The sequence below is a fragment of the Macaca mulatta genome, chromosome 8 (genome assembly GCF_049350105.2).
Source record: "Macaca mulatta isolate MMU2019108-1 chromosome 8, T2T-MMU8v2.0, whole genome shotgun sequence".
In the NCBI taxonomy this organism is placed as follows: Eukaryota; Metazoa; Chordata; class Mammalia; order Primates; family Cercopithecidae; genus Macaca; species Macaca mulatta.
Window position 1 is genome coordinate 110,332,476 of NC_133413.1, and position 19,917 is coordinate 110,352,392.

Genomic DNA, 19,917 nt, shown 5'->3' on the forward strand with positions numbered 1-19,917 from the left:
ATCTATCAAGCAAATGGAAAGCAAAAAAAGGAGGGGTTGCAATCCTAGTCTCTGATAAAACAGACTTTAAACCAACAAAGATCAAAAGAGACAAGGCCATTACATAATGGTAAAGGGATCAATTCAACAAGAAGAGCTAACTATCCTAAATATATATGCACCCAACACAGGAGCACCCAGATTCATAAAGTAAGTCCTTAGAGACCTACAAAGAGACTTAGACTCCCACACAATAATAATGGGAGACTTGAACACCCCACTATCAATATTAGAGAGATCAATGAGACAGAAGGTTAGCAAGGATATCCAGGACCGGAACTCAGCTCTGCAACAAGCAGACCTAATAGACATCTACAGAACTCTTCACCCCAAATCAACGGAATATACATTATTCTCAGCACCACATCACACTTATTCTAAAACTAACCACCTAATTGGAAGTAAAGCACTCCTCAACAAATGTAGAAGAACAGAAATCACAACAAACTGTCTCTCAGACCACAATGCAATCAAACTAGAACTCAGGATTAAGAAACTCACTCAAAACCACACAACTACATGGAAACTGAACAACTTGCTCCTGAATGACTACTGGGTAAATAATGAAATGAAGGCAGAAATAAAGATGTTCTTTGAGAGACTTACAAAGAGACTTAGACTCCCATACAATAATAATGGGAGACTTCAACACTCCACTGTCAACATTAGACAGATCAATGAGACAGAAAGTTAACAAGGATATCCAGGAATTGGACTCATCTCTGCAGCAAGCAGACCTAATAGACATCTATAGAATTCTCCACCCCAAATCAACAGAATATACATTCTTCTCAGCACCACATCGTACTTACTCCAAAATTGACCACGTAATTGGAAGTAAAGCACTCCTCGGCAAATGTACAAGAACAGAAATTATAACAAACTGTCTCTCAGACCACGGTGCAATCAAACTAGAACTCAGGACTACGAAACTCAATCAAAACCGCTCAACTACATGGAAACTGAACAACCTGCTCCTGAATGACTACTGGGTACATAACGAAATGAAGGCAGAAATAAAGATGTTCTTTGAAACCAATGAGAACAAAGATACAACATACCAGAATATCTGGGACACATTTAAAGCAGTGTGTAGAGGGAAATTTATAGCACTAAATGCCCACAAGAGAAAGCAGGAAAGATCTAAAATTGACACTCTAACATCGCAATTAAAAGAACTAGAGAAGCAAGAGCAAACACATTCAAAAGCTAGCAGAAGGCAAGAAATAACTAAGATCAGAGCAGAACTGAAGGAGATAGAGACACAAAAAACCCTCCAAAAAATCAATGAATCCAGGAGTTGGTTTTTTGAAAAGATCAACAAAATTGACAGACCACTAGCAAGACTAATAAAGAAGAAAAGAGAGAAGAATCAAATCGACACAATTAAAAATGATAAAGGGGATATCACCACCGACCCCACAGAAATACAAACTACCATCAGAGAATACTATAAACACCTCTACGCAAATAAACTGGAAAATCTAGAAGAAATGGATAATTTCCTGGACACTTACACTCTTCCAAGACTAAACCAGGAAGAAGTTGAATCCCTGAATAGACCAATAGCAGGCTCTGAAATTGAGGCAATAATTAATAGCCTACCAACCAAAAAAAGTCCAGGACCAGATGGATTCACAGCTGAATTCTACCAGAGGTACAAGGAGGAGTTGGTACCATTCCTTCTGAAACTATTCTAATCAATAGAAAAAGAGGGAATCCTCCCTAACCCATTTTATGAGGCCAACATCATCCTGATACCAAAGCCTGGCAGAGACACAACAAAAAAAGAGAATTTTAGACCAATATCCCTGATGAACATCGATGCAAAAATCCTCAATAAAATACTGGCAAACCGGATTCGGCAACACATCAAAAAGCTTATCCACCATGATCAAGTGGGCTTCATCCCTGGGATGCAAGGCTGGTTCAACATTCGCAAATCAATAAACATAATCCAGCATATAAACAGAACCAAAGACAAGAACCACATGATTATCTCAATAGATGCAGAAAAGGCTTTTGACAAAATTCAACAGCCCTTCATGCTAAAAACGCTCAATAAATTCGGTATTGATGGAACGTACCTCAAAATAATAAGAGCTATTTATGACAAACCCACAGCCAATATCATACTGAATGGGCAAAAACTGGAAAAATTCCCTTTGAAAACTGGCACAAGACAGGGATGCCCTCTCTCACCACTCCTATTCAACATAGTGTTGGAAGTTCTGGCCAGGGCAATTAGGCAAGAGAAAGAAATCAAGGGTATTCAGTTAGGAAAAGAAGAAGTCAAATTGTCCCTGTTTGCAGATGACATGATTGTATATTTAGAAAACCCATTGTCTCAGCCCAAAATCTCCTTAAGCTGATAAGCAACTTCAGCAAAGTCTCAGGATACAAAATTAATGTGCAAAAATCACAAGCATTCTTATACACCAGTAACAGACAAACAGAGAGCCAAATCAGGAATGAACTCCCATTCACAATTGCTTCAAAGAGAATCAAATACCTAGGAATCCAACTCACAAGAGATGTAAAGGACCTCTTCAAGGAGAACTACAAACCACTGCTCAGTGAAATAAAAGAGGACACAAACAAATGGAAGAACATACCATGCTCATGGATAGGAAGAATCAATATCGTGAAAATGGCCATACTGCCCAAGGTAATTTATAGATTCAATGCCATCCCCATCAAGCTACCAATGAGTTTCTTCACAGAATTGGAAAAAACTGCTTTAAAGTTCATATGGAACCAAAAAAGAGCCCGCATCTCCAAGACAATCCTAAGTCAAAAGAACAAAGCTGGAGGCATCACGCTACCTGACTTCAAACTATACTACAAGGCTACAGTAACCAAAACAACATGGTACTGGTACCAAAACAGAGATCTAGACCAATGGAACAGAACAGAGTCCTCAGAAATAATACCACACATCTACAGCCATCTGATCTTTGACAAACCTGAGAGAAACAAGAAATGGGGAAAGGATTCCCTATTTAATAAATGGTGCTGGGAAAATTGGCTAGCCATAAGTAGAAAGCTGAAACTGGATCCTTTCCTTACTCCTTATACGAAAATTAATTCAAGATGGATTAGAGACTTAAATGTTAGACCTAATACCATAAAAATCCTAGAGGAAAACCTAGGTAGTACCATTCAGGACATAGGCATGGGCAAAGACTTCATGTCTAAAACACCAAAAGCAATGGCAGCAAAAGCCAAAATTGACAAATGGGATCTCATTAAACTAAAGAGCTTCTGCACAGCAAAAGAAACTACCATCAGAGTGAACAGGCAACCTACAGAATGGGAGAACATTTTTGCAATCTACTCATCTGACAAAGGGCTAATATCCAGAACCTACAAAGAACTCAAACAAATTTACAAGAAAAAAACAAACAACCCCATTAAAAAGTGGGCAAAGGATATGAACAGACATTTCTCAAAAGAAGACATTCATACAGCCAACAGACACATGAAAAAATGCTCATCATCACTGGCCATCAGAGAAATGCAAATCAAAACCACCATGAGATACCATCTCACACCAGTTAGAATGGCGATCATTAAAAAGTCAGGAAACAACAGGTGCTGGAGAGGATGTGGAGAAATAGGAACACTTTTACACTGTTGGTGGGATTGTAAACTAGTTCAACCATTATGGAAAACAGTATGGCGATTCCTCAAGGATCTAGAACTAGATGTACCATATGACCCAGCCATCCCATTACTGGGTATATACCCAAAGGATTATAAATTATGCTGCTATAAAGACACATGCACTCGTATGTTTATTGCTGCACTATTCACAATAGCAAAGACTTGGAATCAACCCAAATGTCCATCAGTGACAGATTGGATTAAGAAAATGTGGCACATATACACCATGGAATACTATGCAGCCATCAAAAAGGATGAGTTTGTGTCCTTTGTAGGGACATGGATGCAGCTGGAAACCATCATTCTTAGCAAACTATCACAAGAACAGAAAACCAAACACTGCATGTTCTCACTCATAGGTGGGAACTGAACAATGAGATCACTTGGACTCAGGAAGGGGAACATCACACACCGGGGCCTATCATGGGGAGGGGGGAGGGGGGAGGGATTGCATTGGGAGTTATACCTGATGTAATTGACGAGTTGATGGGTGCAGCACACCAACATGGCACAAGTATACATATGTAACAAACCTGCACGTTATGCACATGTACCCTACAACTTAAAGCATAATAATAATAAAAAAATTTAAAAAAAAAAAAAAAAAAAGATGTTCTTTGAAACCAATGAGAATAAAGACACAATGTACCAGAATCTCTGGGACACATTTAAAGCAGTATGTAGAGGGAAATTTATAGTACTAAATGCCCACAAGAGAAACCAGGAAAGGTATAAAACTGACACCTAACATCACAATTAAAAGAACTAGAGAAGCATGAGCAAACAAATTCAAAAGCTACCAGAAGGCAAGAAACAACTAAGATCAGAGCAGAACTGAAAGAGATAGAGACACAAAAAACGCTTCAAAAAAATCAATGAATCCAGGAGCTAGTTTTTTGAAAAGATCAACAAAATTGATAGACTGCTAACCAGACTAATAAAGAAAAGAGAGAAGAATCAAACAGATGCAATAAAAATGATAAAGGGGATATCACCACCGATCCAACAGAAATACAAACCACCACGAGAGAATACTATAAACACCCCTATGCAAATGAACTAGGAAATCTAGAAGAAATGGATAAATTCCTGGACACATACACTCTCTCAAGACTAAACCAGGAAGAAGTTAAATCCCTGAACAGACCAATAACAGGCTCTGAAATTGAGGCAATAATTAATAGCTTACCAACCAAAAAAAGTCCAGGACCAGACGGATTCACAGCCGAATTCTACCAGAGGTACAAAGAGGAGTTGTACCATTCCTTCTGAAACTATTCCAATCAACAGAAAAAGAGGGAATCCTCCCTAACCCATTTTATGAGGCCAACATCATCCTGATACCAAAGCCTGGCAGAAACACAACAAAAAAAGAGAATTTTTTGTTCATCAATATCCCTGATGAACATCAATGCGAAAATCCTCAATAAATTACTGGCAAATCAAATTCAGTAGCACATCAAAACTTATCCACCACGAACAAGTCTGCTTCATACATGGGATGCAAGACTGGTTCAACATATGCAAATCAATAAACATAATCCATCACATAAACAGAACCAATGACAAAAAACAGATGATTATCTCAATAGATGCAGAAAAGGCCTTCAACAAAATCCAACAGCCTTTCATGCTAAAAACTCTTAGTAAACTAGGTATTGATGGAATGTATCTCAAAATAATAAGAGCTATTTATGACAAACCCACAGCTAATATCATACTGAATGGGCAAAAACTGGAAGCATTCCCTTTGAAAACCGGCACATTTGATTGTGTATTTAGAAAACCCCATCATCTCAGCCCAAAATCTCCTTAAGCTGATAAGCAACATCAGCAAAGTCTAAGGATACAAAATCAATGTGCAAAAATCACAAGTATTCCTATACAATATTAACAGACAAAAAGAGTACCAAATCATGAGTGAATTCCCATTCACAATCGCTACACAGAGAATAAAATACCTAGGAATCTAACTCACAAGAGATCTGAAGGACCTCTTAAAGCAGAACTAGAAACCACTGCTAAACGAAATAAAAGAGGACACAAACAAATGGAAGAACATTCCATGCTCATGGATAGGAAGAATCAATATCGTGAAAATGGCCATACTGTGCAAAGTAATCTGTAGATTCAATGCCACCCCCATCAAGCTACCAATGACTTTCTTCACAGAATTAGAAAAAAACTACTTTAAACTTCATATGGAACCAAAAAAGAGCCCACATTGCCAAGACAATCCTAAGCCAAAAGAACAAAGTTGGAGGCATCACACTACCTGACTTCAAACTATACTACAAGGCTACAGTAACCAAAACAGCATGGTACTGGTACCAAAAAAGATATATAGACCAATGGAACAGAACAGAGGCCTCAGAAATAACACCACACATCTACAATCATCTGATCTTTGACAAACCTGACAAAAACAAGAAATGAGGAACGGATTCCCTATTTAATAAATGGTGCTGGGAAAACTGGCTAGCCATAAGTAAAAAGCTGAAACTGAATCCCTTCCTTATACCTTATACAAAAATTAATTCAAGATGGATTCAAGACTTAAATGTTAGATCTAAAACCACATAAATGCTAGAAGAAAACATATACAATACCATTCAGGACACAGGCATGGGCAAGGACTTGATGACTAAAACACCAAAAGCATTGGTAATGAAAGTCAAAATAGACAAATGGGATCTAATTAAACTAAAGAGCTTCTGCATGGCAAAAGAAACTACCATCAGAGTGAACAGGTAACCTACAGAATGGGAGAAAATTTTTGCAATCTGCCCATCTGACAAAGGGCTAATATCCAGAATCTACGAAGAGCTCAAACAAATTTACGAGAAAAAAAAAATCAAAAAGTGGACAAAGGATATGAATAGACACTTTTCAAAAGAAGACATTTATGCAGGCAACAGACACATGAAAAAAATGCTCATCATCACTGGTCATCAGAGAAATGCAAATCAAAACCATAATGAGATACCATCTCACACCAGTTAGAATGGCAATCATTACAAAGTCAGGAAACAACAGATGCTGGAGAGGATGTGGAGAAACAGGAACACTTTTACACTGTTGGTGAGAGTGTAAATTGGCTAGACCACTGTGGAAGACAGTGTGGTGATTCCTCAAGGATCTAGAACTAGAAATACCATTTCACCCAGCCATCCCATTATTGGGTATATACCCAAAGGATTATAAATCATGCTGCTATAAAGACACATGCACATGTATGTTTATTGTGGCACCCTGCACAATAGCAAAGACTTGAAACCAACCCAAATGTTCATCAATGATAGACTGGATTAAGAAAATGTGGCACATATACACCATGGAATACCATGCAGCCATTAAAAAAGGATAAGTTCATGTCCTTTGCAGGGACACGAATGAAGCTGGAAACCATCATTCTCAACAAACTATCACAAGGACAGAAAACCAAACACTGCATGTTCTCACTCATAGGTAGGAATTGAACAATGCAATCACTTTGACACAGAGAGGGGAACATCACACACTGGGGCCTGTTGGGGAGTGGCAGGCTGGAGGAGTAGCATTAGGAGAAATAACTAATGTAAATGATGAGTTGATGGGTGCAGCAAACCAACATGGTACAACAAACCTGCACATTGTGCACATGTACCCTAGAACTTAAAGTATATATATAAAAAAAAGAACAGAGTTCTGATAGAGTCACATTTTCCTCCAAATTCCATTCACCTATTAAAAACAGTATCAGTGCTCAGTTGTCAGTTTAGGAAACAGTGTGCCTTCAGTGAGAATTTTTGAACAAGAAGGGGAAAGAAAAACAATACTTTGACAGAGCAAAACTTACAAGAGGAAAAATATAAGAAACATTACTTGCCTTCCAGACCCCGATTTTCTTTTCAGGCTTCTGTAGTAAGAGCTCTTCTGCTATGTCTTCCATCTGTACCTGAAAGCAAAACCAATTATTTTATCCCAGTTATTCAGACTAAAGGTTTGAAATCATTTACTAATTAAGTAGCTTAAAAAATGAGATAAAGGTTAACTTGGATAAGAGATAGTGAAGTTTAGGAGAAAGAGGATAAAACTTAAAAATGGAAGCCCTGTGGTCAGATACCAAATTTTTCTGAGCACTGTATTCTCATCTGTAAAACAGAGATAATAATAGCCGATTGTTATTGCCCCAAATGATGATAGTTTCACTTGAGCTCACATGGGAACTGAAGCTGGAAAGACAGTTATAACTTCTCAGACTTTTTAGCTATTTTCTAGCCATATACTTTTCACAACTAATTTTAAAAGAGTACTAAAAGTTACTCGACACAGAAATATAGTAGATATTTCTTGGGGTTATTGTCTATTCATATTATTTCCCCTTTCTTGGAAACCACTCATAACAAATCTTTGCTGTTGACTCTATCTCCCTGTCCATAGCAGATAGATCCAGAAGCGGATCTAGAGAGATAAGGACTAGAATCACTGGGGCTAAGTCTTTTTGATAGACAGAGCCAGGTGGAAAGATCTGAGAATTATTGCTGGGTTCCCATGGCTGTTCTGGCCTACATCTTTTCTAAAGCTTGGGCGTCAAGTCTTAAGTGTGTGAGATGTCCCAGCACCATTTTAGAATAAATCGTCACCCCTCCTTTTTGTCTTTGGTTCAAGGTTGCCAAAATCAGTTTATTTTTCTGGCCACCCAAAGAATGCTAAGTCAAGAAATTACTATGCATTACAATAAAATTACAGCGATAAACATAATGAGGAAATGCGGTAAATAATATTAGCAAGCCAGATGTCCTTTTACTTGGCTTTGGATAGAGAATTGGAGTTAACCTGAAGAAAGAGAATGAGGAGATTTGAGTTTTCCCAAAGCTTATTTCCAGAAACATTTTGCCTAAAGTCAATCCTTCCTCTTCATACTATAAATTCTGTCTTCCCAACTGTACTGTGTTTTCCGTAAGTTGCTCAGCTCAAATGACTAACGGTATTTCCAAATAAGTAGGCCACAAAGTGTTTGAGAAACTGAATATAGAAGGAAGCTTTTCAGGTTCTTCCTGATTAGTATTAATGGCACGTGGCTTTGCATACTAAAGTCCAAAATTACGTGTTTTCTGACCTCTGTGTTATTTTTATAAAGATCAGGTTTGCCTGAAACCTAAAAACAAGGTATGCTAATGACATTTTAAATTATCAAAGAAATACTTCTTATAAAATAAAAATAAGACAAAGCAAAGACAAACCCACTTTACAAAATAAAAAGTAAAAATCTGCACTCCCCAAACCCATTCCCAGGAGGCATAGATATTTTTCTATCATAAGCATAAACAGATGGATGGATGGATGGATAGATATGCATAGACAGAGATGTAAGTAAATATAATGGGATTATCTTCTATATATTGTTCTGCATCCTCCTTGTTTTGTTCAATAAATGACATTTTTCATATAGTACATGTGGAAATCTCATATTTCATTTTGTAAGGAAATCTGCATATTTTTCCATAGTACAGAATTATCATAACTCATCTAATTCTTCCCCCATTTGATATTACAATGAATATCCTTGTATAACCTTGTCCATTTGTGTGAGGACTTAATAATATTAAAAATAACAACTATATTAATAGGTAAGAGTTGAGTGTTTGCCATGTGCCAGGCACCATTCTAAGACAGACACTAAGCACATGTTAATTTCACTTCATTTTTCAGAACAACCTTACTAAGTAATTACTATGATCAACTCGATTTTTCAAATGAGGAAACAATTTATGAAAGTTAAAGGTGGTACAACTAACATGTGGCAGTGTTGAGATTAAAACTTGGCAGTCAGAGCTGGGCACTGTGGCGCTTGCCTACAGTCCCAGCAATTCAGAGGCTGAGGCAGGAAGACTGATTGAGCCCCAGTGGTTCAAAGCTGTAGTGCACCATGATTGTGCCTGTGAATAGCCACTGCACTCTAGTTTGGACACTGAGGACAACAGGGTGACCCCTGGCTCTCAAACAAAAAACCAAAAACTTGGGAAGTTTGACTCCATGCTTCTTTTTAAAAATGTATTATTATTATTATTATTATTATTATTATTATTATTTTAGAGACAGGGTTTCACTCTGTCACCCAGGCTAGAGTGCACTGATGTGATCATAGCTCACTGTAGCCTTGATCTCCTAGACTCAAGCAATCCTCCTGCTTCAGTCTTCCAAGTAGCTGGGACTACAGGTGCATGCCACCACACGTGGCTGACTCCATACTTCAAACCACTCTCAACAGAAGTACAATGACTAAGGCCTGGCATAGCATCTCACACCTGTAATCCCAGCACTTTGGGAGGCCAAGGCAGGAGGACTGCTCGAGCCTAGGAGTTTGAGACCAGCCTGGCACATAGAAAGACTCCATCTCTTCCAAAAAAAAATTTTTTTTAATTAGCTAGGCATGGTAATGCATGCCTGTAGTCTCAGCTACTTGGAAGACTGAGGTGGGAGTATTGCTTGAGCACAGGAGTTCAAGGCTGCAGTGAGCTAGGATCACACTGCTGCACTTCAGACTGGGTGACAGAGAGAACCCATTCCTTAAAAAAAAAAAAAAATACAATGGCTGGGTCACCAGGTATGCACATTTGAAGTTTTGAGAGGTACTGACAACTGCTTTCAAAAGATTATACTAATTTATATACCTTTATCTTTTGACGTGCTGCAAACTGTTCACTTGCAAGAAACAATGGCAGCCATACATTTTCTAGCCTATTTTGGACATGCTTCTGGATTTCAACTAGAACAGGTGCATCAAGCTGCTCATGAAGAATCTTCCCCCAGCCACCACTTAAATGCATTACCTAAGAAAATTAAAATGGAAAGAGAAACTATTGTGCTTTTTAAAAGAAACACTAATAATCATTAATTCATTCATTCACTACAAAACCATTTGCTGCATCCTGAGGAGTGCCAATTTTCATTTTCGGTATAACATCTCCTGGCTATACTGAGCAGTAATTCCCCTAAAATCAGACAGACAATTGTGGTGTATGTGGTGGTTGTTTTAGATGTATGATTTGTGCTTACTTATGATATATCAAAAAGAACACAGAAGTGAGATTTTTATCCTGTGTGACCACAGCAATGGCATTTTTTTCTCTCCATGGACTCAGTATCTCCAACTGAAAAATGAGGACATTAGTCTATTAGTTTTCTAATATCCTATGAATCTGTGATTCTAGTCAAATTGATCCATTTAAGAATTTTCTTCTGTGGATGAGGAAAATGTGTTAGTTAAAAGACAACCTTGACTCAGATATTATAAATATGTATATTACCAACAAATATTGGGTTGGAGATAGGATGATGGCAGCTGTAGTGCACTATGCACCTAGAACAGTGCAGCTGTAGTGATAGCAATGTAGGGCTTTTCCAACAACCTCTAAGCAGAAAACAGAGGCAACAGGAAGAAGAAAAAGGTCATGTTTTATAGACAATAAGTACCATTTGTAAAACACAATTTCTTTGTGATCTAAATTTTCCTTCTGCTTAACTATTGGCTTCAACAAGCTACTAATGGCTTTTTCCTGCCATAACTCATTCTGGTTTCTCCCTGTTTCTGTGTACATACCACTCAAAATTTCTGGATGGCTCAGTGGAACAACTGCCCTCTTCTTAGTTCTCCTTTGAGCAATAATATTAATATAATACCCTACTAATACTATTGTTTTATATAAAAACAAAAAGGAAATCCTCTTCTTAGTCCTCCTTCAATAATATCAACTAAATAATATCAACACTAATATTGTTTCTGCATAAAAACAAAAAAGAAAAGGAAAAAAAAAGACTACCTTGCTAATTAAAGAGCAAATTGGCTGCACAACTGAAATCTGGACTAGCACGATCTTTGTAAAACAATGTGATGCAGACATCGTTAAGTACAAAATACATTTTAAAAGTAATGACAAAAACAAAGAAGGATCATTGGGAAAACTCCTCTGTAGTAAACACATCCATTTGCTATGATAGCAATGGGTGACTTTCACTGACTTGGATTCTCAGCATGTTGTGTGTACTATGGAGGATTCACACAGTAGCATGAGATACCATGAAACCTCACGCAATGGAGCGCAAGCCAAGTAGAAAACAAATGCTTTCCATGTGTTTATTTCATACTTGTGCTTATTGAGACACCCAACCACTTTTGCTAATGTGTCCCAGATTTGTATCTCAAGGAACTAAGGACAAAGCATTTTTGTCAAAGTTGCTTAATCCTAGAATTCCTGCTCCTTCTCACTCCCAAAGACTTCTGCTAATTTCTCCTGTACTCCAAAGATCTAGCTTTTAAATTTGGTATATCTTACTAGTGAAACTCTGAGTTTTTCTTTAATTTACTGAATTTAGCATTAATCTGAAATTTTTATTTTAGTAATATATACCATTAGAATATGTATTCTTATAAACTACCAAACAAAAAATTCATAAGCTATACATTACATCTTTAGGCATGAATGTAATACTAACAAACTTCAAACTAAATAAATTATAATAATTGTTTATATTTCAAAAGTATAAAAATTGAGTCATATTTCATGAGCAGTGTTACATAAACACAAACCTACTGCTGAATCCCAATTATATATATACATATATTTTGAGACACATTCTCACTCACTCTGTTGTCCAGTCTGGAGTGCAGGGGCACAATCTCCACTCACTGCAACCTCTGCCTCCTAGGTTTAAGGGATTCTCCTGTCTTAGCCTCCTGAGTAGCTGGGATTACAGGTGTGTGCCACCACACCCGGCTAAGTTTTGTATTTTTGGTAGAGACAGGGTTTCACCATGTTGGTCAGGCTGGTCTCGAACTCCTGACCTCAAACAATCTACCTGTCTTGGCCTCCCAAAGTGCTGGGATTACAGGCATAAGCCACCGCACCCAGCCCAATCTTATATTGTTGCTGTCAATCTAATGACACTGTAGTTATTTAGTTATTAATAAATTGTGATTAAGGCCATAGGACTTTGGTCCAACAAAATGCTCAAACTGTCCTGGTCAATAAAAATAGTTTCTGGGAAAAATACAATCATAAGGAGGATTTTCTTTTTTTTTCTTTTATAACGTTTGTTCAAGGTTCCATAGTAAAGAGGATTTTCAAAGATCGATTATATTTGGAATAATATCAGTTCAGAGAAGAACAGAAAAGTGGTACAGATTTGGCTTAATGGTTGATAACAGCTGTTTTCCTACATGTTGACAGGTGCAGGGAGCTTGTCCATCTTCTTCACCACTTTATCTTGAGCACCTAGAAGAGTCTGGCATAGTGAAGGCACTCAAATTTATTGAATGAGTCAATGAGTAGGTGAATAAAAGTTATTTTATTCTATAAACTATTTTTTAGAGTAACATATTTTTATACTATATAATATTTGAGTATTAAAGACATTTAATGTATAGATGCTCATAAATACCTAAATAAATATCAAAGGTCTCTAACACATTAGTCATAAGCAAAAGAAAACAAAATAAGAGACTTTCAGGTTGTTGGCAAAAATAGAAATAAAATACCGGTTTTCAAACATCAGTTTAAAAAATAGGTTTGCATGTTGATACCTGGTTCTGCTGATACAGAGAAGCTGGACTGTTGGGTCCAAAGAAATATTTTTTATTAAGGTATTTGTTTTTAATGTATATAGATTTTGCCTCCCTTTGATTTCGATCTCTGTAAGTTATTCTCCGGAGCTGCTCAATGTCTGTCCAGCACATAAGATCCATGCTAAAATGAAAACAAAAACAATGTATAGGTCTTCATATTTATTTCTCTAAATTCCAGCAAACACCCGATTGTTGTTTTGACAGAACTTAGAAAGTGGCTGTCTTGACTAGTTGCATTAGATCATGGAAATAATGAACCCAATATTCTATCTCTGATTCCTTTCTAGGCTAGTTAGCTTGACTCTATTATACTCCTAATCCTGGCTAAATATATGAATGATGACAAAGGAATATTAGGATCAGAAAAAAAAATCTATCACCATTATTGGTGGGATCTCAGAGTTCTTTCATTAATTTCATCAATTTCAAAAATAAGAAAATTTCCACATATGTCATGTCATTTGACAAAAGGTCAGATTTAGAATAATCCTCATCTTAATGGGTACCAAAAAATAGAAAGCATAAATAAGGGCCAGGCACAGTGGCTCACGCCTGTAATCCCAGCACTTTTGGAGGCCGAGGTGGGTGGCAGGCAGATCACTTTAATTCAGGAGTTTGAGACCAGCCTGACCAACATGGCAAAATCCCATCTCTACTAAAAATACAAAAATTAGCTGGACGTGGTGGCATATGCCTGTAATCCCAGCTACTGCAGAGGCTGAGGCATGCGAAACACCTGAACCCGGGAGACGGAGGCTGCAGTGAGCTGGGATCATGCCACTTCAGCCTCCGTGACAGAGTTAGACCCTGTCTCAAAAAAGAAAAAAAAAAAAAAAAAGAATGAATAAGACCTACTATTTGATAGCACAATAGGATGACTATAGTCAATAATAACTTAATTGTACAATTTAAAATAACTTAAAGTATAACTAGATTGTTTGTAACTCAAAGGATAAATGCTTGAGGGAATGGACACCCCATTCTCCATGATGCGCTTATTTCACACTGCATGCCTGTATCAGAACATCTCATGTACCCCATAAATATATACACGTACTACGTAGCCACAAAAATTTAAAAAATTAACAGATGAAAAACAAAAAGATAGAAAAATCCTCATTACAATGAAGGGAAACCATATACAGTGAAATTTGGCTCTCAGATCTAATCAGTTTCTGTTAACTAGGGAGAATATTAAAAAGAAAAATATATTCAATACTTCAGTTTATATTAGATAAATATGTTATAAGGTTCCAAGATTCTGGGTAAAACTACAATGTTTCATTTATATATCAGTTAATAAAAATTATAAAATATTATAATTTCAATATCTCAATGAAATATAAAAAGGACATTTTCCAGAAATAGTAATTAAAATACCAGTCTAGAGAAATGTAAAACAAATAAACAGTAGAAAAGAGAAAAAATAAAGCACATTGGTATTTTAACTTAGCCAATGCTAAAAGTATCAACATTATGTAACCACTTAGAAGAACTATGTGGAGGTTGCTACAATCAAAATGTACTCCATCTTTAAAAAGTTACCTATACAGATTTCAGATGATCATGTTTGTCAGTTTTTATTGCCATGGGTAAAATCTGTTATAGCACCAAATCACTTTTATAATATGTTGAATCAAAACTAGTAGCTTAGAAAAATGTTTTCAGTGAGAAATATATGGTTATGTCCCTTACCTTGAAGAATGAGTCTCAAGAAACTGACGGAAATGTTCAAACTCCAGTTTGTTATTAAGCAGATCACTAAACTTAAAATGTTTGTATTCTGCAGGAACATTATCCCAATATTCTGTTCGTTTAGAGACATTAGAGAGTGATAAAATGCCACTTCCAATTTCACAAGTGGTATCCTGGTGAAACAGTACTTTTCAGAAAAAAAATCTTAAACACAACAAATTGTTTACAATTTTAAGTAGAGAAACTGAAAGAAAAATTAACCATTCGGCCAAGGCCATTTAACAATTCAATGGCAGAAGTGGGTAAAGACTAGAATCTTGTAAAGAATCTGGTTCAGATTCTAACAATCTGGATAAAGAATCTGGTTCAGATTCTAACGTATCAAATTCTGTTCTGTTTATTTTCATTCCATTCCCTTCTTTTCATAAATATTTAGTAAATATTTACTACACAAAGCACTTGCTTGTAAATTAACCTTAATATATTTTTCTAAGTACAGAAGTAACATGCCTTTTGTAATAAGAAAATAAAAATCATACATAATACTACCATTCAAAGATAACCACCATTAACATTTTTTAATACAGCCTTCCAGTCTTACTTATGTATATACATGTAGTTTATAAAAAATGAAGAAAAGTATAACAATAAAAAATAAAAATAAAAATTAAAAATTAAAAGTGAAGATTAGATACTATGATGGTTGCATAGTTCAGCAGATTGAATTCATGAAGAGATTTACAATGTCTGATGTAGTTTTAAAATATAAAGATAGGATTATGCACCTATTTATAGTTTTGTGACCTGGTTCTTTTTCTTAACAATGTTGATCATAAACATAAGACATTCTTTTATAACATAATATTTAAAAGTTATAGAGTAATACAAGTTACTTATCTAATAATACATCCTTCAAATATAATATTAAAATATAAATATAATCACCATATAGAAGTTAATTTTTAGATAATTTTATGACATCTGATGTTTTGTGAACAGTTTATAAGAACAAAAGGGCAAAGGGGAAAAGAGGCTTATTCTTTGAAAGGCCCTTCCTTATACAATTCCTTACATAACTAATTCATCTCCCTATTTGTTTTTATAAAGGATCCATGAGATAAGCTACCAATGTTTTAAAAATTAATTTTCCTTATGTAGAAGGAGTGTGGATAGTGTTATAAAGTTTAGTTCATAGAGTTTACAATACAACCTTATATCATGCTACCTTTATGGATTTTTATGTATCCTTTGCAAGATAGTATTAGTGTATCAAATAGATAACTTCTGGATAAGAATAAAAATTTCAGATAGGCACAAAGAAGAAAGTTTTAAAAAAATCACCTGCAACCTTACCACTCAGAGTTATCTTTAATATTTTGGTGAGTGTCTTTTCAGATATTTCTTTTTATACATATGGATACATGCGGAAACACATATATAATTTTACATAAACAGGATCATACCATACCAGTGTTTCTGTTACAAAAATTTTAATATATCTTAAACATTTTCCAGGTCAATTAACTGCCATTTTTATGTAGATGCATAAATTTAATTTTATGGCTTTAAGGATTTATTATGTTTACTTAGCCAATCCAAAAGATGCAACTTTATGAATCAAAGTAACACTTTAATACCCTAGTCAATCCTATGATCTTTTTACCATCTTCCTAAATTCCTTCCCATATTTTTTCTTTATTGATTTCCCTATTGCTGTCACACAACAGTTTCTTTTCTGTTTAGAAAACTTAATTTAACTCCTTTGTAACCTGACAACAAATAGAAAGAGCAGCTGCCATATAGAAAATAACTGATAACATTCAAAGGAATATAACACAGTTGAAGGCTCCAATGTCTAGTCTTAGCCAAGGCAAACAAGTGGCCTGGTTCCCTGTCAAATACCTCATCTGCTTTGTTTTTCTGGCTCCCTTGTCAAATATGTCAATAAGAGGTAACACCTGTCAAATGCAGCATGCTAGGCAAAGGAACAGCAGAAAAATGAAACTGCCTATCCCCTACTCTATAATACATGATCTCCTCACTCTACAGTCTACCCCTGCCCAATACATAAAGTGGTAACCCTCTCCAGGATAAAAAGTTTGTTTTTGTAAGTGGAAGGTTGCCTTACCCCAGCTTTCTTGGAAAGTGTCTCTTTATGCAAAGCCTGTAGCTTTCTGAAGTATGTGGAGTCTAACTGTCGAGTTTCTTCCACCAGCTCCACCTAAAATAAATAAATAAAGCTTATGACATCAAGAGAATGTATAATTTGCTAGTAACAGTGGGCTGAAAAACAAATACAGTTGGCAATAAAGCAAATTATTTTCAAAGCAAAAGCAGAAAGATAACATAGTTTAAAAGATTAGCTATAGCAGGGTCACACTTCAAAAGGATGCAATACAAAATGCATACATTTCTATGTAATGATATAGTGCCACCAAAGATCATTCCTGCTTTCTGGAGGAATGTAAACTTACAAACAATGCAAATATATTGGTCACATTTCCAACTTTTATTCAATATAACATGATAATAGTCATGACAGCAGATGCCACTAGCTTTAGGAACCAAATAATTCACAGAAACAAGAAACGACCAGACTCCATGTTGTCATTAGTATGTGAGCAAAGGCTTTAAGTAGTAAAGCTGTAGTAAGAGGGGAGACCACCAATCATCAAATAAAACCTCATAGCAGCTTGTCTTCAGAGTTTGTAACGTACTGTTTCATATAGTCAGAAGAACAAGATCATTTTCTATTTCTCTACTGCAGGGGAAAACCAGCTTGACTGAAGAGCTGCCTGAGAACTTTCTGTATTTAATAGCTAGCTTTGGTAGTCTGCTGCGTTATTGTTTTTGGGAAAGAGTCTACAGAATACAGTCAGCTGGGCTTTTAGATAAGTCCTCATACTTCTAGAAGGAAGTTTCTAGAATTAAGAGAGATTTATTTTTCCTCCTACTAAAAACAGTACAATTTCTTTCATCCATTTTATAAGAATCACGACTAATGCTGAAACTTTTTGATTTAGGGAAGTTAGTTATAATTCCAAACCTTTTTTTTTGAAACCATTGCATCCTCTATGGCATACAGTATATTTAAAATAATGACTGGAAAGAATTGTTTTAAACTTCATCTGATATCCAAATTTTCCTACTGTAATAAATGCATTTTTGTAATACAAAGGATGCTATGCTAATTTTTCAGGACAAAGAGAAATCTAATTATTTTGGTCATTGAACTTAGTAAACCATAACAGTTGTTTCAGTCACGATCCAATAAGGTAACTCTATCCAAGGTGTTTTGGTATTAATTTTGTATTACAATCTAAGAAGTTGTTGAGGAGATATGAACAAAGAATAACAATGCAAAGGCAGCAGAGTTCCACCTGAAATGACCTCAGGTACACAGTACATGCATTAACTTAATATAAAAAGTATAGATAGATAGTTTTAATTTGTGATTCAAAATAAATATTTAAATAAATGGCCTTCACCCATTAATAAAATAGTGAAAATACTCAAGCATTGAGGCTTAAAACGACCTCTTTCAGGATGACAAAAGACGTGTTGAAACTTGTATCCAGTCAAGCAGTCTGACCTGATGAACACTGGGGGTACTTTAAAATAGAAGTACCAAAGTCAGAGGATCTACTTTCCACAATACATATGAAACGTTTATGTTTTCCATGCATGTGATAGTAACTGAAACTCATCTAGCATAAAATGAAATAGGTGTTTCTGTTCATCAAAATTAAGGCTACTGCTGAAAAGTAGCAAGAAAGGCATATTTACTTATTCACAGGAAACCAAAACTCAGATTTCTCTATTCTGACATACTTGTACGGAGAGCAAAAAATGACATAAAGTCTTTCATTAGGTAACAATAAGAAAACTGGCAAAAAACAAAACAAAACAAACAAACAAACAAAAAAACAAGTGATGCCACTGCACTCCAGCCTGGGCAACAGAGCGAGACTCCATCTCAAAAAAATAAAAAAAAAATTAAAAAATCAAGTGGGTAAATACTTTCCCTGCCCAAATTTTGAGGCTACCCAAATCTTAGCTCTAAATCTTAGGGCCACATGAGACCTTTTCCAGTTTTTCTCTTGTGAGTTAACAATGCTGCTTATCGTTGGCAGTAAATCTAATGGTTTTTTTAGTTTTAGTTTTAGTTTTTATTTATTTATTTTTTTTAGACCAAGTTTTGCTCTTGGCGTCCAGGCTAGAGTGCAATGATGTGATCTTGGCTCACTGCATCCTCCGCCTCCCAGGTTCAAGCAATTCTCCTGCGTCAGACTCCCACGTAGCTGGGATTACAGGCACCCGCCACCACACCCAGCTAATTTTTGTATTTTTAGTAGAGACAGGTTTTCACCACGTTGGCTAGGCTGGTCTTGAACTCCTGACCTCAGGTGATCCACCCGCCTTCGCCTCCCAAAGTGCTGGGATTACAGGTGTGAGTATTGTAGTAAACCTGAATGGTTTCACACTCAATTTATCAGTGGCACAGTACCTTTTTATAAGCAATTTGGTCCGATTTTACCATCTTTGTCCATGGTTCAAGAAGGAGGAGAAGGATATATTCCTCTGCTGTGTCAAAAAGGTCTTCAAATGGTGGCTGTATTTTCATATAAATTTCTTTTTTCTTTTCCTGTTGGAGTCCAATGTCAAGAGTGGCAGAAGGAGCAACGTATGTGGCAAAAAGATACTGAAGGAGAAGAGGGAAGAAGGGAAAGGATGTTGAGAGAAGCCACAATGGTTAGCAGATACCTCAGCATAGGCATTTTTTAAAAACTAAGAGAAGGCAAATAAGCCAACGTGATATTTTTCTTGAAAATATGGGTAGAACTACTTAACACGAAGCAATGCATCTATTTGAAAGACTTTGTTTTTCCTTTTGTTTTCCAATTTCTTCA

General features: G+C 36.0%; 2 protein-coding genes and 1 non-coding gene across 4 annotated transcripts in view; 1 reads left to right on the top strand and 2 right to left on the bottom strand.

Annotated features, from left to right (window-relative positions):
- The window catches only part of COX6C (cytochrome c oxidase subunit 6C), a 161,035-nt gene that overhangs the window by 101,651 nt on the left and 39,467 nt on the right, over nucleotides 1–19,917 (bottom strand). The window lies entirely within an intron of this gene.
- Nucleotides 1–19,917, bottom strand: part of RGS22 (regulator of G protein signaling 22) — a 153,368-nt gene that overhangs the window by 30,416 nt on the left and 103,035 nt on the right. For both annotated transcript variants that reach the window (XM_015145781.3, XM_001096690.5), the window contains exons 15-20: nucleotides 19,515–19,709; nucleotides 17,136–17,228; nucleotides 15,008–15,180; nucleotides 13,271–13,433; nucleotides 10,362–10,520; nucleotides 7,574–7,642 (exon numbers count right to left, since the gene is read on the bottom strand). In XM_015145781.3, the coding sequence (XP_015001267.2) occupies nucleotides 7,574–7,642; nucleotides 10,362–10,520; nucleotides 13,271–13,433; nucleotides 15,008–15,180; nucleotides 17,136–17,228; nucleotides 19,515–19,709 (852 nt within the window). The remainder of the gene's footprint in view (nucleotides 1–7,573; nucleotides 7,643–10,361; nucleotides 10,521–13,270; nucleotides 13,434–15,007; nucleotides 15,181–17,135; nucleotides 17,229–19,514; nucleotides 19,710–19,917) is intronic.
- LOC114680508 (small nucleolar RNA SNORD77) lies at nucleotides 15,699–15,765 on the top strand. Its single transcript, XR_003732726.1, has one exon. It is a non-coding gene; the product is annotated as a small nucleolar RNA SNORD77 (small nucleolar RNA).